General features: G+C 31.9%; 1 protein-coding gene across 1 annotated transcript; it reads right to left on the bottom strand.

Moving 5' to 3' along the window:
- Positions 1-204: 204 nt before the first annotated feature.
- LOC148626522 (proline-, glutamic acid- and leucine-rich protein 1-like) lies at positions 205-15,612 on the bottom strand. Its single transcript, XM_088570570.1, has 17 exons — positions 15,455-15,612; positions 14,441-14,505; positions 13,998-14,103; positions 13,346-13,492; positions 12,578-12,649; positions 11,700-11,753; positions 10,421-10,574; positions 9,379-9,505; positions 8,531-8,618; positions 7,997-8,091; positions 7,444-7,551; positions 6,731-6,869; positions 4,771-4,927; positions 3,539-3,594; positions 2,622-2,825; positions 1,317-1,994; positions 205-290 (listed from the first exon to the last, which is right to left on the bottom strand). The coding sequence occupies exons 1-17, from the start codon at positions 15,578-15,580 to the stop codon at positions 225-227; spliced, it is 2,442 nt and encodes an 813-aa protein (XP_088426696.1). The 5' UTR covers positions 15,581-15,612; the 3' UTR covers positions 205-224.
- Positions 15,613-15,633: the final 21 nt, after the last annotated feature.

The following is a 15,633-nucleotide window of genomic DNA, read 5'->3' as shown; positions in this document are numbered from 1 at the left end:
ATCAAGGGAATAAGAATTAAAGTGGAAATCAAAAGAATATATTCTGAAGATAAAGACTAGACAGGCAAAATTTAGGCACTACAAAAAATGAATACATGTATGTTTACCAAAAACACAGATAACCTGCACAACCCATGTGACACAACTTAAACTTACTGGAGGAAAACTGAATAGACACACAGTAATAATGGATGAACAAATTCATAGCTTTCAAAATGTTTTATTTAATTATCAGTGTCAGCATCAACAAAGGCACACAGCATATCATCTAAGTTTTCCTGGTCCTCATTCTAAAAAATAAAACACTACATTTGAATAGCAGTCTTTATAAAAATCAATGCAAGTGAATCATGCATGTCAAAATCCCACCATATTCACTTATATTTCTTACAGACATCATAATGTAGCCTTCATTTATTATTTGGTTGTAGCATTTTTAAGATTTTATATGTAAATGCCACTTAGCTTTCGAGTTATTGTTCTTGGTTTGGTTATTTTACTGGGAGATGAATGTATGATTTTTCAAAAATATAGGTAGACTATTGTTATCTACTAATATAGCACATGTAGACCAATAACAGTGTTTGTTTGATGGGTTTTTTTGCACCATAAATCAATTCTACCACAGAAACTCTCTGAATTTTATATGGATTGGTATTTAAGTACCAGTCCATATAAAATTCAGACACTGTCCCTATTAAAGAGATTCATGATGAAGAAAAACCCACCAATCTAAGAATGCTTTTCCAATCTACAAATGCTATATTTTTGAGAAACAGTCGTACTTTACATATTCAGATCTGCACTTTTGAGAAAATTATATATTTATCTCCCACTTAAATCAACCAAATGGAACAAAATCAAGAACGATAACTTAGCAAAGTGCTTATTTCATGTACAATCTATATAAATTTTATCTCAAAAGTGCAACACCCAAATGAAAAACAGACTGGTTATGTGGTCTATGAAGGTTTCTGAACAAGAAATTCAAGTGAATTTGGTGGGTTTTTGACATGCATGAATCACCTCCTGTCTGATTTTTGCAAAGACTGATACTTAACACTTCAAGAAAGAAAACTTTCAATCACCACTGAAAAAAGATATATATAATCTATCATAAAACACTACACATTAGCACTCAACTTAATTTTCTGATATCTTAACAAGGATTTCATAAAACTGTTAAATGCTAATTTTTGTTTTTTTTTTTGCTTTACTTGATGCCAAAAATAAAATAGGTTTTACAATTAAACATTTAGTTTAAAATGAAATTTAAATTAATTTTCCGTAAACATGTACATGTATTCAAAACTCACAGAAAGAACACTAAGCTGTGGTTTATCTCCTTTTTCTTCTTTTGTCTTTACGGTTTCATTTTCAGTCGACACTTGAACCTCGTCTGTTTCCATAGCAACAGCCACATCTGCATTATCTTGACCTTTACAGTAACTCTTTGAAAAGTCCACATTTTTGCCAGAGGTAACGCTTTTGGCTTTAGAAAAATGTATGTTTTCTTCCTGTAAATCCATTTCTTCAGACTTGTCTTTCAGCTTTTCAATCGTTTTAATATTAGCATTTACATGTGCACTACTGGTCTTTCTTTCAAATTTTGTCTTGGTGTCATTTTTATTACTTTTGACTGATTCAGTACTTGTAATTCTTTCATCTTCTTTGGGCAAGTCATAGCTACTTTTTAATACCGTTTCTTTAATGGATCTTTCCATAGAAAAGGGCTTATTTACTGATTCTGGAGAAATAATAAATGCCCCTTTCAACCCTAAGACACCACATTTTAGACCAGCATTATCATCTGTATGGTCACTTTGAATTTCTCCCGATGGTCTATACATTGAACTTTTATCACTGGTATCCCAATCACTGTGTCCATTAATAGGTTTGCTCTGTGTAACTAATTTAGGTGAATGGAAGCAGGGTGCTCTGGCATGAATCAGTGCCTCACACATTTGTAATGACTCTATACTATATGCAGATATCTACAAAAGTAGCAAGCATAACATGTTATAAATATAACTTTCATTCCATTTTTCAATTTCATTTACAATTGGATTAAAAGCTGGATTCAGGGAACTATAAAAAAAAAAATGAAGAAATTTCAACTTTAAATTGAACCAAATATATTAATTTTTACTACCCAAAAAAATTAACAAATCCTAATCTAAATTTCAATAATGCCAAATTAAGGTTACTGAAATAATCATATAAGCAATTTTAACCCTGTAAACCAACTTGTTTTTTGCAGATTTTCTTTTCCCATTTCAGGATATCAATATCATTTTGTAACTACTGTATTACGAGTAATTTTTGCACGGCACCCATTTTGACTTATTTTGGTGGCCTTTCTAAAAATGCCAAAATTTCAGCAAAATATCAACTCCAGGCTTAAGTACATAGCATCTGCCAAAATATGAAATGCCAGCATTTATTGTATGGCTTTTTGCCTCAGAATTGCCTAATTTAATGCATTGTTCAACATGTACTTTATGATGAAGGCAATTGTTTTTCACAATATATGTTTTGCTTGCAAAATCAGCAAAAAAAAAATCTTTATGAAAAAGTTGTTGATGTCCAGCATAGAAACCCATACACCATACAAACAATACCTTAAGACTAGCATCCTGAGAAGTGGATCTTAGAATTAACAATGAATACTGCAGTATGGAGGCTGCTGAAGGGTGGGGCAACAAATTGATAGACTGCATAACTTTCAACAGACAGAGGCGACACCTCTCATCTGTGTAAGGTATCCCATGGTTACCTCTGCTTCTAAAAGTCAAAGCTGTAGATACCACAAATTCTTGTACATCCTAAAATATTAAAAGTTTACAACAGTAATTTAAATACCACTGTATACCGGTAAACAAAAACATCATTCAAATATATTTCTAAATTTGGACATGTATGGTTTATATGTGGACTGTGTTTTTGTGTGAACTACAAGTATTTGCATTTTTTTTTTTTTGTATTGTATGTTTTGTTCTTTGAGTAATTTTGGTGTAACTGTTAAATAATAATTTTACACAAAATTTTTATATTTCAAAACTCTGCCAAGACATTTGAAAGTTAAAACATTAACTGCTGGCCTGATAAGCTTGATATCGCACATAAAACAGCTAAAAACAGCCAATGAAAACTCCTTGAATGACACCACAGAATTCAACTGAATATAAGTAAATGCCCTTTTGCAAGTGGCTGTGATGTGTCAATGTAAAGAAACTATACCTATGGTCACAGGCACATCAGGTGTGGATTTAGGCCCACACCAATCCTAAAAGTGAGAAACAAATTTTTTGCACGAAATCTCATTTATTTACTAATTCCTCCTCCAAAACCATTTTTCCCTTTTCTTTCATCTTGCTCAGCATTTTATTCTTTTAACTCCCCACTCCGTCCAACCTGAAATTCTGGATCCACCCTTGCAGCAGGTGGAACCAAAACAGTAAACCATATTATCATTTAAGAAGAGTTTTTAACATATACAATTACTATATGATAAATCAATCTCTGTCATTATACAAACCTCAATGAGTTTCTTCCTTAGCTGACAACCAACAACACTAATCATGTGATTTAATGCTAAAAAAAAAAAAAAAAAAAAACAAATAAGGTATTTTTACTCTAGAGTAAAACTTATGGTTAATAAAAAATTATTTGGATAAGAACAACTGTCTACTGAATACTAATGCTTCCAAATCTTGATAGGTATGGTGGAAAATTATTTTAACTTTAAATTATTCATAGAAAGTAAAATACCACATACTTTTTAAATTATTTGGCATAAAGTGCTGTATCAACAAATATTATTGATACTATCCCAGCCACAGAATACCGGCTGTACCTGCCGCTTCGCCACAAAAATCGTTAGAATACATGTATATAAGGTTGGTCTTAAGTCATCTTTTGTTGTTACTGTCAAGTTTTTTTGGTTTTATTTCAGTTAAGATTACAATATAGTTCCTGAACTGATCTGTACAACTTTTTGACTGATTGATGGACAATGATTGAATGATCACTGATGGGTCAATATCCGATGACCTGTCAATGATCTGTTTAAGGTTTGTTATATAAATTGTGATTGAATGGTTCACTTAAATTTCAGAACTTTAATTGGTTCGAATTAAATATAGTGCCATATTAAGTTTACTTTGAAATGAAAAACTTAAATCATGAATGAATGCATTCATTAAAAATAGCAACTTTAAAAAAAGTAAATGAATATATGTCTCAATTCATATCATTTCATTCCTGTTTAAATGACAAACTGAAACAAACCAATCCATAAATTATTTTAACCAATCATAGGTCAATGACTGATCAGAAACTGCTGGTCAGGGATGACTTAAGAAGTCAACGAACAAAGTGGAAATTGGCAAAATCCAAAGTAAATGTAGAGTAAAAAAAAAAGAATTGCAATAGAAAATTCTGGATTGAAACAGGGGATTTCTGCTAAAAAGTGGGAAAAAAATCATGTCTGTGTTAGTAATCCATGAACGATAACTATAGATGCACAGCTGGTTTCAACAACTGTACAACCAGTCTTTTTTTTCTCAGCTTTCCCAACCTTCTTCATTACTTTATAAGTACTAATTCACTAAAATGACATACTGGATATGTTGATACTATTCAGAAAGTCGACAAAAGTATGGACTTTGTACTCTCTGCATGATTCTATGGGATTGCCTGTAATTATATTGGAACTGTTCTTATGGCTTTCCAGCATTAATTTTCTCTCTACAATGAATAATTTTTTACCTTCTAATGCTGCACAACACAAATCTGAATCAGCTGTCATATTTTTCTTCTTCTGACTACTAATACCATGGCTCAACTCAGAGTAACCTCCCTTCTTTTTCTTCTTTGCTGGTGGAGGTTCAAAATGTGTAGACTTTTTATCTTTTTTAGATGAAATCTGAAGATTAAACAATGAAACGATCAATACTGTTTATAAATGTGTTGTTTTTTGCGTATGCATTCCTATGCCTGAGTCATACAGGTAAATGATTTCCATTTTTAGATTACTTCAATTTGCCTACAGATCCATGAGAAAAAATAAAAGCACAGTGTAAACTTTCCACAGATGGTACATAAGGACATACAAATACAACATTTATTGTAATCAGATGTAATCATGAGTACTTTACCACTGTAATCATTAATTTAATCAATTACTTTAAGCAATGCTGTAATCATTAATTTAATTCAACCATACATTTGGTAAAGTAATTGTAATTAAATCAATAGCATTGACAGTAATCCAATCAATCTATGATGGTGTTAAAGCATTAAAGTGTGGTGAATCTACCCGAGAATGCAAAACAACAAATTTAAATATTTGGTTTTTTTAGTTACTGTTTGTAAACTTTTCAGAACCAATAATATATTTAGCTGTTAAATAACAAAACATAAAAGGTTTTTCATACTATTGTTTTCATACTACTGTTTTCATACTACTGTTTTCATACTATTGTTTTCATACTATTGTTTTCATACTACTGTTTTCATACTATTGTTTTCATACTACTGTTTTCATACTACTGTTTTCATACTACTGTTTTCATACTATTGTTTTCATACTATTGTTTTCATACTATTGTTTTCATACTATTGTTTTCATACTACTGTTTTCATACTACTGTTTTCATACTATTGTTTTCATACTATTGTTTTCATACTACTGTTTTCATACTATTGTTTTCATACTATTGTTTTCATACTACTGTTTTCATACTATTGTTTTCATACTACTGTTTTCATACTACTGTTTTCATACTATTGTTTTCATACTACTGTTTTCATACTACTGTTTTCATACTATTGTTTTCATACTACTGTTTTCATACTACTGTTTTCATACTACTGTTTTCATACTATTGTTTTCATACTACTGTTTTCATACTACTGTTTTCATACTATTGTTTTCATACTACTGTTTTCATACTATTGTTTTCATACTATTGTTTTCATACTATTGTTTTCATACTACTGTTTTCATACTATTGTTTTCATACTATTGTTTTCATACTATTGTTTTCAAAAAATGAGAAGCTGTTTTTATATTAAATACTTAAATCCTTGTATGGACAGTTCTGGTTGTGTTTATTACATGTATTTCATTAAACATTAAAAAGAGGGATGAGATAATGAAAAACAGTTGTATCCAATATGTTTTTAAAAGTCAGTATAAAAAGTGCAATACTTGTACAGCCTTCTTTCCCAGTCTACCTTAGGACAATCTGACATTCTTGTTTATTTGTCTAATCTATAAGCAAAATAACTGAGAATGCTTTATTTTATATAAAAGCCTGTTTAAATATGACACTTAAAAGTCATTTCATATTTTTTTTAAATGTATTTTAAACCATGGTATTAAAACCAAAAAATTTTCAGGAGGTAGACCTGGGGTAAGGGACACAACTCTTACAAATCATTGGAACGTTTTACATCAATATCATGTAAGCAATAAAGTATCAAGTAACTTGGACTGATTTCATTCTGTTTCACATGAAATCTTGATAGGCTTTGGTGAAATTGAATATGTTACAAACATATCACTGATTTCAGGAGTTATGTTTCTTACCCTGGGTCTACCTCCTTAACATCTAGTATGGATTAGGTTTAGATAATTTAACTGATCATATTTTAATGACCGTTGATGGATAAATATCTATGAACATTCTTCTGCTTTTGTACAACTTGTATTAAATTAACATACAGTCACATTGTCAATATGAGGAGTAGAGTCATGTAAAATCTCCTGTAACAACCACACATCTTCCTCAGTTGATACTATAAATGACTGGGTGATCTGGAGCCACTGGGTTATAGTCTGGTATACTGTAATTCTAAGCTGACTATTGAAAATATGAAGAAACACTATAGCAAGCATCACAAATATTACACTTTTAAAATTACAAGTTTAAAGCTTATATCAAATGTAGGTTAAACAGCTATAACTGTAGTGAGTGAGCATATTTCTTCTTGGGTGAACAAATGATTGAATGATTGATTGATCATGATTTAACCTTCTTAGGCAGATATTTCAAGAATTTCAAGATGGGAATAATCGACCAATCAAACAAAACTGCTCTGCACTAGACACGCAGAGACCGATTTTTATTGTGCTAGCTCACAGAAGAAACATCTCCCAGGTAGGCATGCCACCATACTCAGACATGACTGCTTAAGATGAATGCACATGACTATATCCCCTCTATACTTGTGGTGAAATGCACGAAAATTACTACATAACAAAAGCCTAAATTTGGATATAAAAAAGGAATTCTTCAATAAGCTGCAGCATACTTACATTCTAGCTGAAAATTTTAGTCGAGATCTCGTCTAGAAGTCAGAAGCCTTCATAGCAGTCAAAAATTTAGTCCCAAACATAGGAGAATATATACCTTAATTAAACAGTATGATGTTTACCTGTAAGCCCTGTTTTGACCATATGTGACCTTTACCCTGCTCCATAACAATTCTTTCACCAACAGAGATGTGATGACCTTTGCCTGAGGTAGCAGTAATGTCTCACATCTGTAGAAATAAAATCGTAATAACTGAATGTATCATTTTCTCAAACACTTATACATATTTAAATACTGAATTTGAAAAAAAAATAACCTTTGTTTTTACGCTATATGTCAAATCATGTTCTGTGTTATTTATTTTTATTCACATAAGCTGATTTAATTGAAAAATTAGAAACTGGTGTGGAACTAGACTCACCACTGCCTGGGTATTTGTTCACAATACATATCATGATACATATCATCATTTGTCCACAATAAACCCTGAACATTGCAGCCCTATGAAATAATATTGAAATCAATAGAACCAGTTTGTTCAACAATAAAAAATCAATGTTTCACTAATGACCACAAAACAATGAATGGTAAATCAGATACTGTCAGTGCAAGAGGACATCCAAATCCATGCCCTAACTGAAACATAAATTAATGACGGAGAAATTAAGACTAGCCTTGCTATGAGAGTTCTGAGGCACAGAACAGCATCACTATGTACTGTAGATATATATCCAGATAGGAGTAATCTCTCGGTTGATGGCCTCACTAACTGAAATTACAATTCAGAATTTAAGTCAAATCAAGGACACAAGTTTGAAGCATTGAAATAGATTGCAAAACAACTAGTCTTATATTGTATCTTATATCTTAAAAAATATATTATAGTGAGAAATAAGGGTCAATTTGGCAAAATAAACTGTATCACATAAAAAAAGAAACAGTCTCACTTGTTGAGTTTTCTTGCTGGTGTGAAATAAAAGGGAGAGAAGCAAAATTAGTATATATATGTATAAATTCTACATGTATGCACCAAGGATTTTCAGTTTGAAAAGAGGATAAATATTAAAATAAGGCCCTTTAGAGTTTCAGATGAGATTATACCAACTCAATCTATATTTGATTTTGAATAACATATATTCAGTTGTCACAAAAACAAAAAATAAAGAAACAAAACACAATCATAATCATATGATGGAAATAAACATTACCAGATCTTTAACATCAACTGTCAGGACCCTAGCCACAAGGTCTACTATCTCAGTCATAGGTAGTTTTACTGGAGCTGAGAATGGCTGGCTGGAAATAAAATACTGGTAACATATCAAGATTTACTTACTGTGAAAGTACTTTAATTCGTCGATACCAATTTTTCGTGTCTTAGGGAAGAAATTAAAGTTCATGGATTCTTGAATTGGTGGTTTTCAGGTATTCAGGTAACACATCTATAGAAATCTCCTTTTCATTGGACAGCATATTTCGTGCTTTGGCTTAACCATGAAAACAACGAAAATTGGTACCCCACAAACAATCAAACATTCACAGTATATAAGAGAAGTTTTATGACATGTGTTTGAAGTGTATTATACTGAACAAAGAAAGGTGGGAAGAAAAAGTTCATAGCTCAATGTGTAACACAAGCGAAAATCTATTTTCTTTGGAATCAACAGCAATAAAAAATATTTTGATGGAAAAATTTACAAATCAAAAGACTTTATAAAATAGAAAGGAAATTTAGAATAAGTTAAACAAAGAAATATTGATGAATTTAAGGAGGTAGCACTATGGTAAGAGACATAACTCTTGAAATTAGTGATATATTTTTATCATATTCAATTTCATCAAAGCATATCAAGCTTCGATTTGAAAAAGAATGAAATCAATCCAAGTTACTTTGATGCTTACATGAGATTGATGTAAAATGCTGAATACAAACATTCCAATGATTTGTATCAGTTGTATCCCTTACCTTAGGTCTACCTCCTTAAGTTGTATTTAGGTATTTACAATAATTGTAAAATACTATAACAATGATATTTACAGCAGACTTGATCTATACCTGATTAGCTCCTGTAAACACAGGCAGTATGTATGAAAGTATGATGCCAAAGTATTAAATCTAGATGTATAGTTGTCTGGGAGGGATTTCATTGGGAAGGCTGGCACATTATATTTGGTTGTAGTGTCTAGAAGTAAAAAAGACAATATAGGGCTGTTCCAGAATTAGTTGGGTGGGGTTCAGGAGGCACTTTTGTTAAATACATGATGAATGTTGGGTATAGTAGCATTTTGATATGCATTGAACAACATCTAATTTAATTTGTGGATATTGGGGTAGAGAAAAAGTGCCTTCTCAAACCCATCCTACATTTCATTCTGGAACAGCCTTTAAGTAATGCACGGCAAAAAGTGTTCCTCAAGCAATTTACCTAATAAAACCTTAACAAGAGCACATTTTCTTAAAAGATATCAATTTAAGTTACCTCTATTCATGACCTATTTTAATACATCTTTTCATAGACTTTTGACTGTTGTAATAAAAATGTATATTGTACAAAGAGGCCATACAACAAGAAACATAATTCAGTTTTTAGTCAACAGACATAAAGAAACTAAGATTTTAAGAAATATAATGTTGGCCTGTGGATTATTTCTTGTACAGGTATACCCCTTTATTACATATATAATGACTACTAAATGGAAAAACTGACTGACAAACAGACAAGGTATTTTCTAATATACCACCCACTAGTTGAGGGGGGTTATAAAATATTTATTTTGGGAGAGTGTATTCAAGAGAACTAAGATTATAGCAGAAATCAAAAAAATGAAATCAAAGACCAGAAAAACAAACACACACAACAAAGAACAAGTACAACAAAACTAAACAAATCTGATTCCACTACAAACTGGAAATATGTACTATTTACATCAATAGGATAAACGCTCTTTGCTTTTCTAGAAACACCTGTTAAGTGTGGAAAAAATAAAGGGTCAGGCAGCCAGAATATTGAAAACATACGTTTCTCTGGCCTTACTTTAGAAGACAGAAAATAATGTACCAACATGTAAAACTAATCGGATATAAACACTGACAGTACCTTGTACCCCTTGTCCATCATAAAGAAGACTGATGACATCATTCAGACTATGAAGAACCTGCTGACATTTGTATGTCCATGCCTCTGTATGTTTAAATCCTTTGTTACCTCCCCCTCCACTTCCAGCTAGTAATACATACAGTCTGATGGCTTCCTGGAATAGTCATTACATCTATCCTTATTTACAAAATACATAGAAAAAATAAAATATTTTAGAATTTTATATGATGTCCAAGAAAACATATGGTTAAACAACCACAAATTCACAATCAGTGACTTTAAAAATGACAATATGTCCAGTGTAACTTATTAACATGCTTCAAATGTTAGATTTTTCATATCATCAAGATCTGTATTGACAGCAGCTAGTAAAAAATGATAAGAAATCATTAGAAGTGAGCCATCTTTTAAAAGCCAAGTGATTTCCTATGGTTGTTCTACTAAGATTTACAGCATAATAGCCATTTTTAAAAATCAAAATAGTTTCAGATTGACCAATCATTCTTTCAAACCAATATTGGTAGAGTATATTAGCTAAAGTATTTCTTGTTTTCAAAATATGGCTAGGCGCTCTGCCCACAGAGCAACTGGGATGTGTGCCCCAGGTGGTGGAATGGGGTACCCCTGGCGTGTTACATGCTGGGGTTGTCAGGCTATAATACGGAAAACCTGACCGCAAACCATAAAGGTGCACCGTGTTGGGAAAGATGCCACGTTCCTCGCACGTTAAAGAACCCTGCTGTGGTATTCGATAGGAGTAGGAACCTTTGCGCTTCGCCACAGGAGGCTAAATTGCCCGACCTTACCCATCCCCCCTTTGTCCAGTGGCAATCAAAATTTGTCGACCCTATTATCCTTGTGTCCCATCCTTTTTTTCCATTTCATGTTCATTTTATCATCCATTTCATGTTCATCGTCTGAATATAGCTGAAATATTGCTGCTCAGACGTTAAACCCCAACAAACAAACAAACAATTGTTTTCAAAATATATGTTTGCCTTTATTTATGATATTTTCTTACTATTTTGTAATGTCAAATAATGCTAATCATATAAACTGAAAATACTAAGTGCAAGCTCACAAAGAGAACACCCAACTACAAATGGAGATAAATGTTTTGAAATGAATAATATAATGTATTTCAGTTTATGAGATATTGCACTTACAAGAAATGTGGACAGACAGACAGACAGAATGGTTAATTCCTATATAACTCCTTACTTTCATTGCAGGGGGTATAACTATAGTTAACATTAACTCTTTACACTTGCAACATTACCAATGAAGTAATTTCTTCTTTCAGCAACTCTGTAACCATAGATTCCATCTTCCCCTAAAAATGACAACTATAAAAATTATAAAGTGAAAGAGACAGCTTTGTTGAACCCAATTCCAATAGAAACAATGTAATAGGTAACAACAGTACATCTTTACATTTTCGTTGAAACCTGAGAAAAATGAAGTGTTTCTTTTTTATTTAACATAACATATATGGCTATATCAAGTTAAGGGGGTAGACCTAGGGTAAGAGCCACAACTCTTATAAATCATTGGAATGTTTGTATTCACCACTTTACATCAATCTAATGTAAACATCAAAGTAACTTGGACTGATTTCATTCTGTTTTAAATGAAAGCTTGATAGGCATGGGTGAAATTGAATATAATACAAACACTGATTTCAAGAGTTATGTCCCTTACCCTAAGGCTCTGTCCTTAATTTGTAGATTTACTAATAAATGGTAGAGATGGAAGGATTTTTTTTTTTTTTTTAAATTTCAGAGTTGTGAAATTCATAGAAATCCTGAAATTGTACACTTTCTGTAATGTTCGGACTATACCAAGTATTTGTTTCTTTCATTCCACAAATTACATGATTAATCACAAAAACCATTTCAAAATTTGATGACAGAACACAACCTTTTGCCACAATTCCTAACTTTGTTTGACCAGAATTCAATAGTCATTGCTTTTAAGTAACATCATGACAGATACAGACATGAACAAATTTCAAAATCTGAACTGCTAAAAATAAAAGTGCAAATAAAATTAGATAAGGACCTTTTGAGATTGGACTGGCAGGACCTGGAATCTACAAATTAACTTGATATGGCCTATATTATTTAGATATAAACTTTACAAACAAATCCATCTTACCTTTAATGTTCCACATGGCCCAGGGTAGCTCTTAACACATGTACACAGAAGGTCTAAGGCATATTTTCTCCACTGAAATCATGAAATAAAAGTTTAAATATAGCATGCAAACTGCAATAGTCAAGACAATACACAATATGTAGTTCATGTGATGCTATAAATAAGGTATACAAGGGAGGTTGCCATGTTTGTGAAATTGTTGTTCTAGCTGTAAAGACACTACATCAAGAGTTAAAGAAATCTACCTTGAAAATAGTTAACTATCATATTTCTATAATCTTGTAAATTCAACTAAAGGTAACAATGCTAAATGTGTCTAAATGTGCCCAATGTATATGCAATATTACCATATGAAATTCCCACTTTGCAACTGTTTTTTTTTTGGTAGTACAAACATTTTACATTTTGTATTTAATTAAGCCATCCCTTAAAAATATATGTATGATGTTCATCCATGTGTATGGTACATAAATTTTTTTTAGAAAGACCATTATTTGATCTCAGTATCACTGGATTGCTCAGAATTTTTCAACAGAATGTTAGATACATGTAAATGACAGTTTCAACAGATTATTTGCCCTTGAAATGATCATTTTTAGTGCATTTTGATGAAATTATAACTCAATTCACCAGAATGATATGGAAAATCTAGTCATTTTTCCCTGATTCTGATGGTGCAAATAGCCAAAATTAAACTCTCAAAATGGTGAGTTCTTCAAACCATGTTTCACCCACTGCCTGATTCTTACAGAGACTAGCATTTAATACCTCATTACTGGCTGATATCAGATCATTCAGCAGCGGTGGCAGTAGACCAATGACCTCTTTGGCTAAAGCAGTGAAGTTTACAGTGAGGGGAAGGATCTGACATCCAACTCTGCAAGCTAAGGATTTGACGTCTCCAGTGTCATGTGACTATGATAATAAGAAAATTATGAATGTGACATCCAGATTGTAGAAATTTTTTTTTGTAAATTCAAATGTATTTTCTAAAACTTGTGGATAAAAGGCTATGGTAAATGTAAAACAATGCAGTATTCAACATTAACAATAGTCATCATCAAGGTATATGCAGTGACAGTTTCCCTGTTTTAGGCATATCAGCTATCATGGTTTTTCCAAACTACATGTATATGAAATTAACTTCTGTACTGCTCCCCTAATGTGTACTCACAGAAGAACCAATATTATCACACCTAAGATTGCAAGTATTTTTTTAAATACCACAACAATATCGTAGATTCTGAATTTAATAATACTTGAGTCTTTAAGAGACAAGTAAAAAGTCAACATTGAAAAAAAAAAACAAAAAAAAAACAACAAAATGCTGTTGAAGAATGAAGATTGACATCCTTGAATAAAATATTTTTGAAGATTTGTAGAAATTTGAAAATTTGAAACCATATATAAACATACATACCTCAATAGCTTGTATAATAAATCTGATCCATGTAGTAGCATTCTGTGAGAACACATCTGTCACACACTGTTTAACCAGCTTCTCTAGGAACATAAATCCCTCTCCTCTAGAGAATATATAAGAAACAAGAGGTTCATGTAGGGGAAGATAAACCTGAAAATTAATGACCACATGTCTTCCTTAAACGAAGTCGTTTGGCTCCATTATCTGGATCCATTCGTGCCGGGTCGTTTCAACCAGATTAAAACAATAAAGATAACTATTGTACATTATTTTGCATAGCCCAATAGTCTTTTTGTAATACATTTTGGGGTATTAATTTGGTAGTGTTTAAAGCTATGACGAAAATATATTTCTGTGTTTAACTTGATGTTTTGTACTTCTTCCACAAGGTCTTACGGAACGAATCGGAATCAGACAGACACCAGGGAGAAGTAACATACCTATGCTTTGAAGTGTTTAAACAACCATGGATAAAACTAATGATCTCCTGCAGGCCACCACTCTTCTGAAAAAAAAGAAAAATATATATTTTGGTGTAACATTTTCCTGTTTGTTCAATGGGTTTTTCTGTACTTGAATCACCTCTACCATTGTCAGTGTCTAAGTTTATAGGGATGGATTGTCAGTGACATCCTACATATATGTACATGTAGATCCTCTGTTAAAATATATGAATGGCTCAAAATTCTTCTGTCAGAAGTGATGTATTTCAGAAGTGACATACACATGTATTCAGAACTTTAGAATGTGATTGTTTGAACTTTCAATGCTGATTAACAGTGTACACTAAGTGTTATACGCAGTCTTGTATATTCCAATTGATCGAAACACCATACACTCCTTGAAATGTTCATGTTTCCCATTTAAGCCATCGTGCACTGTTTATCGTGCATTTGGACATTGTTTTGCATTCGTTTAAATGCACAATGAACGCACAATATAAGCGTTCGTTTAAACGCACGATAAAAGCATTCATTTATCGTGCATTTGGCGAGCTTTTAGCGTGCATTTAGGTATCATGTGTGGGGGAAACATGAACGTCTCAAGGAGTGTAACAGTGCATGATCAATAAAGTTGAATGTAATTTGAGCACAATTAGCTCTGTCCCTGAGACATTGGCAAAAATGAAAATCAGATTATAAGGTTGGTACTTAATATTTGACTCCACAGTCTCTCCGCTACATTGTATAATTAAAAAATGAAATAGAAATTGGAATTGCTGTTACTTCTTAACTTTTTCATTATTTTTTTTTTGTTTACTAAAGAATACATGTACATAATACATAATTACTACTATAATTCGGAAAAGTTAAATCCTCCGGAAATGGCCCTCAGATAGGGCGAAACTTCCAGACAGTAAGCAATAAGTACATTCTGGATATTATAAATTATATGCTGACACACAATAAACCTAAAAAGAAACAACATTTTTCTCAAACCAAATGAAAACTAACCTGCAAAGAAAATAACTTGCTTTCTTCTGTTAATCCTAAAATGCATTTGAAGTCTTTCAGGGTCTTGTCTTGGTCGACAATATCGGATTTGAATGCAATAATCACGTCTTCAATGGGCGCATCCATCTTGAAATGACGCACCGAATGACAATATGAAAATGTTGTTATTTCCTGTTAAA

Source organism: Perna viridis, chromosome 2 (assembly GCF_037379345.1).
Source record: "Perna viridis isolate PV_CMFRI_1.1 ecotype Kerala chromosome 2, ASM3737934v1, whole genome shotgun sequence".
NCBI classification, from domain to species: domain Eukaryota; kingdom Metazoa; phylum Mollusca; class Bivalvia; order Mytilida; family Mytilidae; genus Perna; species Perna viridis.
This window is presented reverse-complemented; position numbering and strand designations above follow the sequence as displayed.

Coding starts and splice junctions, on each gene's coding strand:
- LOC148626522 (XM_088570570.1), bottom strand. CDS start 15,580: ATGGATGCGCCCATTGAAGACGTGATTATTGCATTCAAATCCGATATT. Junction 12,650..13,345: donor TGATATCAGCCAGTAATGAG/GTATTAAATGCT, acceptor TCATGATTTCAG/TGGAGAAAATATGCCTTAGA. Junction 7,552..7,996: donor CTCAGAACTCTCATAGCAAG/GCTAGTCTTAAT, acceptor TTATTTCTACAG/ATGTGAGACATTACTGCTAC.